Below are 6,053 nucleotides of genomic sequence, written 5' to 3' on the forward strand. Positions count from 1 at the left end.
TCAGAGAAAAAAAGAAGAGCGAATGTGATAAATCTAGAAGAGGAAATGAAGCGAATAAAGGAAATGAAAAAAAAAAAAAAAAAAGTCGGTAGCGATAGGGAAAGAGGGGAGGGGGGAAAGAAATAAAGGGTAGAAAGGAAAACGGGGCGAAAAAAAAAGGAAAAAAGAAAGAAAAACAAAAGGAAAAAAAAACAAGCAACAACAACAAAAACAAACGTGAGGATATTGTTTTTTTTTTTTTTTTTTTTTTTTTTTTGCACGTAAGGAATAAATTTTTTTTTGATTTGATGACCGTTTTTTCTAGAAAGTTTTTTTTTTTTTTTTAAATCGAATTTAGTTTTTTTTTTAAAATTTATTGTTTTTAATAAATTTTTTTTTTTTATAACAATTTCAAAAAGTTTTTTTTTTTCTTTAAAAACAAAGTTTCAAATATGTTTATGTCAATGTTTTCTTATATAAAATGTTTAAAATATGTTTTGAATATCGACAAACAAAACAAATTTTTCCTCTCGAATTTTCCTACTTAATTAAATTCCATAGAGATAATTATTACTCTATGATCAAAAACGTCTTATCTTTTATTATCATCATTCGTTATGAAAAAAATTATCACACCTCATTTTAACCTTTTCATTTTCAATACGAAGAGTTAAAATCATTTATAGAAATTCCAATCATTTCAACAAACGAACAAACAAACAAACAAAACGTTCGTAACATTTTTTTAACCGACAAAACATAAACAAACATAACATTTGCTGGTTTTTTTAATAAGAGTTTTATTTAAAAGTGGTAAAATTTTAAATAAATGATTTGATAGTTTTTATCCAGAAAAATAAATAATAATAATTTTTTCTATTATTTTCCAGAGTCATTCCAGGGGCCGCACGAAAAAAGGCTCCTTCATAATTTGCTGGATCATTATAACGTACTGGAAAGGCCCGTCGGAAACGAATCGGAACCTTTACAATTAAGCTTTGGATTAACACTTATGCAAATAATAGACGTTGTAAGTTACTAAAAAAAAAATTTTTTTTCATTATTTCAAATCGCCGTTTCCGGTTTTTATCACCTTCCCCCTCCTCCTACTCCTCCCTTTTCAAACCTTTAGTAACGCATTAATAATAATGATGATGATTTATATGAGTAACATTTCGAATCATTTAACGATTTTCGATTAATGGTTTTATAAATAAAAAAAATTTTTTTTTTTATTTTTAATTATATTATTTTACAGGTAATTAATTAATTAATTAATTACTCGACGTAATTTTTTTTATTTTATTATTTTTTATTACCCGATCATTAAGATTAAGATATAAATAATAATAATAATAATAATAATAAATTTATGTTTATTTTCTTAGCGATGACGACGCGAAAAAATTTTTTCCCTTCCCGTTTATTATTATTTTCTGATAAATTTTTTTTTTTTTTCCCACCGATATGAATGAATCGATTAAGAAAAAAAAACGTTTATGTTTGTTCGTTTGTTTGTTTGTTTGTTTTGTATTTACGTTTATTTTTTTATTTAAAAATAATTGTTTGTGTTGTTATTTAAGAGGTATATAATCGTGTTTACGTTTGGGATGATGGTAGAATAATACGCTATCATAATATTTACATGAAAACGATTTTCTTTTTTTTTTTGCTGTCGTCCGTGACAGTGCTGTCGGTTAAATTATTATTATTATTATTATCAAAAAGGGGGGGGGATAAAAAAAGATTTACGACGACGTTCAACTTCGAATAATCGTAATAATAATCTTATGCGTTTTTTTCTCCAGCAAAGCGTTATGAAAGATTAAAAAATTAATTATATGCCAGAAAAGTAAAAAAAAAGAAAAAATTTATCGTTTTCGTGTCTTTCGAAAGGCTGGAAAAATTTTTTTTTTCTCTGGTTACCCCACCCCCTTTTTCTTCCTCCCTCCCTCCCCCTACCTCTTCCCATTGATTTATCGAATTAATTTAATAAGATTCGATTTTTTTTTTTTTTTATTTCCTCTTCTTTTCTTTTTCTGGATTAAAATCTACGGAACCATGTAAAAAATATTTCGAAGAAGAAATTTCGACTTCATCAATTTTTCATCACCCCCTCCTCCCTCCGCCCTCTGTTTTTCAATTCAAATTTTTTTTTTTTCGGGAGAGGGAAGGGGGGGTTAAAAGTGTAAAGTTGAAAAGTTTAAAACCGAAATAAATTTTGTTACGTTAATAATTTATTTATTTAAAAAAAAAAAAAATCCTCGTCGTATGTTTTAAAATTTTTTTTTTTTGTTGGATACGGATGACAACATTTGAAAAAAAAAAAAACAAAATGGCGGCCGATTTTAACCCGAATGCATCAATAGTGTTTGATTTATCCGCGAATATTTAATACACGTCACGGACGCGTGCGTTTTTTTTTTTTTTGCATGCGAATTTTATAAATACGCGCGTGAAAATTGTATAAATTATTCGAACAAAATTCCTTTAAATTAATTCCTTTTTAATAATAATAATAATAATAATTTTATAAATGATTTATTTATAAATTTTCAAAAATAGTGTTTTTCCTCTTTTTCTCTCTCTATCTCTATCTCTCTCTTTTTTTTTTGGCCTTTTCGTGCTTAAACCTGGCTGGCATTTAACTGTCACTTGTCATATTTTAATTAATATTTTAATTTTATTGAGTTTACGAGGTCATTTTAAAAGGTTTTCCTGATTTATGTTTTTAAAAATCGGTGGTTGACTACCTTTTTTACGAAAGGTTTTTCATAAAATTTTTAAATCCGGTTATGAATTATTATTATTATTATTCAACCGTATAAATTTTATAATTTCTTTCTCTATTTCCCCCCCCTTTTCCCTTTCCCCTCCATCCATATTTTTAAACGTTACACGTTATAATAACGATAGAAGGAGTAATTTTATCGGTGGTAAATTTCCTCTTTTTTGCCAATTACGATTACGGTGATAATGATAATGATGATTAAGAAAAACACGACGATGACGATGGTAATAATAATAATAATAATAATAATAATAATAATAATAATAATGTAAAGTTTAATAATAAAGAAGATGTCGAGATGATTATATTTTTGAGTTGAACAAACAAACAAAATAATTTAAGAAAACTGTTTTCTCAACTTACTCTAACCTTCCTGTTTTAACTAATTAATTGGTTTTAAATATGTGTCACGATTAAATAACAAATTCCAAAAAAATATCATTCTGGAAAATCATGGAATTATCGATTTTTCTATTTCGACATTTTTTTTTTTTCGTCTGATATTTATCCGTCGGAAAACAAATTTTTTTTTTTTGTATTTTTTTTCGCGGTGAATTTAATTATTTAAAAATTTTACCGTGTTTATTATTATTATTATTATTATTAATATTATTATTATTATTATTATTATTATTATTATTATCGTAATCACGTGACGGTAGGAAAAAGAAAATGGGGGAGAGGGGAAGGAGGCGAGGAGAAATCATCGAAATGATAATAATAATATATTTTTTTTGTTTTTTTTTTTTTTTTTTTAGACGGGTAATTGGACGCTAACAAAAAACGAAATAAATTTTTATTAATAAATTGTTCAAGTTGAACAAGAAAAAATGATGATGATGATGATAATAATAATAATAAATTTTTCTTTTTACCTTATGGTCGTTTATTCGATTTTTTTTTTTTTTTTTTTTTAAATTTATTACGTTGAATTTTTTTTTTTTTACCCGACTTTGAAAAAATTTATTATTATTTTTTTTTTCTCCAGTTCGAAACCTTGATAAAGACGGTCAGGTGTGGAGGAAAAAAAAAAATTTTTTTCCTAACGGTTTTTTTTCTTTTTTTTTAAATTGCAACCGGATATTCTTTTTTTTATTTATTAAAAAAAAATCAATAAAATCATTTATTTATTTATTGTAAAATTAAACAAATAATTTATTTTTATTATTATTATTAATATGTTTTAATCTTTTTTTGTATTTTAAATTAGTTTTTACGATTTTTAGTTTGTTAAATTTACGAAAAAGTTAATTAAAAACTTAGGGGTGATATTGACATGAGTGATAAAAATGTAAAAAAAAATTAATACGATTGTTTCAAAACAATTTACCGCGTGAAAAATTAGAAAACAAAATTTTGATTACTTTCCTCCAGAATTCCAAAAAAAAAGGGATAAGATAACGAATGAACGTCGCTTTTTTTTTTTGGAAAAACCAATACATTTAATCAAATAAAACAAAAAAAAAAACTTTATTTTTTATTTATCATCATCATCACCACCACCACCACCGTCACCGTCACCACCTCTGCCGCCACCACCATCACCATCCCGTTATCATCAGTATTATTTTTTTTTTTTATAAAAAAAAAGAATTTTGTCAGAGGAATAAAAGACAATGATGGATGTCTTCTGGTAACCGATACCGTGACCGATCTAAAGACAAAGTAAAACAAGAAGTGATTTATTTATAACACTTGATTTATATTAAACCACGTGACACAGGTGCACATACAAAAAAACATATCTGTAAATAAACAAAAAAATTTTTTTTTCCGTTTCGATTTTTAGGTTTTTTACCTCGAGGGGAGGGGGTGGAAAAACGGGGGAGGAATAAGAGGTGTGAGGTGGGGTGAAATGTCAGGTATATAATATGATAAAACGCACTCGTGAAAAAAAAATTTATTTTAATTAATAAAAAAACTATTAAATGAGGTGAAAAAAAATTTTTATTTAAAGATTGAATAACTCGACAAAATGTAAAACAATAGATTTAATTGTTATATTTCTCCAGTATCATTATAATTAAATTCTGGAGAAAAATAAGAATTTAATTTTTTTTTTTTTTTTTTAAAAAAACATGATACGGTCACGGATTTCGTCATTAATTTTAATTTGAAAATAATTAAGGGGGGGGAAGCGATAGAATTTCTAGAGAAACGTTATCTCGTTGGAATATTAAATAAAAAAAACGGGGGGGGGGGGAGGAAAGAATCGTCGTGTACGTTTATAATAAACTACTTAATAATATTTTTAAAAAAAAAAAGTTTTTCCTTTATGTAAAAAAAAAAATTATTTTTCTAGAGAAAACCTTTTTGTTTTATTTTATTTTTCTCCAGGAATTTAATCTACTTTTCCCTACTTAAAATTAATCTGAAATTTAAAAAAAAAAAAAACTAACTCCAGAATTAAAACGTTTAAACCTTTTTAAGAATAAAATTCAAACCCGAAAAAAAAAATGGAGGGAACGAAAAATAAAAAAAATTTATTCCCTGGAAAAAATTACCGAACGAAAAAAAAACGGGAACGAAAAGAGGAAAGGAGAAAAGATAAAAACTGGAAAACTGGAAAGAAAGTTCGTGTCACGAAGTGAAAGAAAAATATTTTCTAAGAAATCCACTCCTCATTGAGACAAAAACCACAAAACTAACCTTCGACCTTTTTCCTTTAATCGTTAACTACAGAAAAAAAAAATTTGTCGGTTTTATCATCATCATCATCGCGAACGTTTAAAAACGAACGAACGAACGGTTAAATTCAAAAAAAAACCGTTAATTATTTTCTTATTTAAGAGAATTAAATATTATTTTAAAATGTCGTTTAATAAGAAAATTGCGAGTGTAATAAAATTTATTTTAATAACCAAAAAACCCGTTCGGTTGTTATAAGCCAAACGGAATGATAAATGATAGTATTTATTTTTAATTGTCACCGAACGTTCTCACTCTCTCACTCTCACTCTCACTCACTCTCTCTCTCTCTGTATATATAAGAACCGCCATTGTTATTTACTGCTCGATAAATCTTTTTTTAACTGTTTTAATAATGACCGCCGAATTGCTCGATGGTTGTTGTTAATCTTTAGAAAAACATTCTTAACCTAAATTCAACAAACAAACAAACAAACAATTTTGCAAAATTTTTAGAAACATGGAACCGTTAATTTTTTTAATGTTGGTAAAACTTTTTTTATCATTTGACATGGCTACGTTTGTTTAAATGTTTGTTGCGCGTGAAAAGCTTTCACGTTATCAAAACGTTTTAAACTTTTTGTTTTTTGTACGT

The 6,053-nt window shown here is 26.0% G+C and overlaps 1 protein-coding gene across 1 annotated transcript in view; it reads left to right on the forward strand.

Annotated features, from left to right (window-relative positions):
* Positions 1-596: 596 nt before the first annotated feature.
* Positions 597-6,053, forward strand: part of Phum_PHUM385970 (DrosGluCl, putative) — a gene marked incomplete at both ends in the record, with an annotated part of 15,235 nt that continues 9,778 nt past the window's right edge. Inside the window, 2 exons of the mRNA XM_002428435.1 lie at positions 597-648; positions 870-1,009. Coding sequence (XP_002428480.1) covers positions 597-648; positions 870-1,009 — 192 coding nt within the window. The remainder of the gene's footprint in view (positions 649-869; positions 1,010-6,053) is intronic.

The sequence above is a fragment of the Pediculus humanus genome, genomic scaffold (assembly GCF_000006295.1).
Source record: "Pediculus humanus corporis 1103172107866 genomic scaffold, whole genome shotgun sequence".
Classification (NCBI taxonomy): domain Eukaryota; kingdom Metazoa; phylum Arthropoda; class Insecta; order Psocodea; family Pediculidae; genus Pediculus; species Pediculus humanus.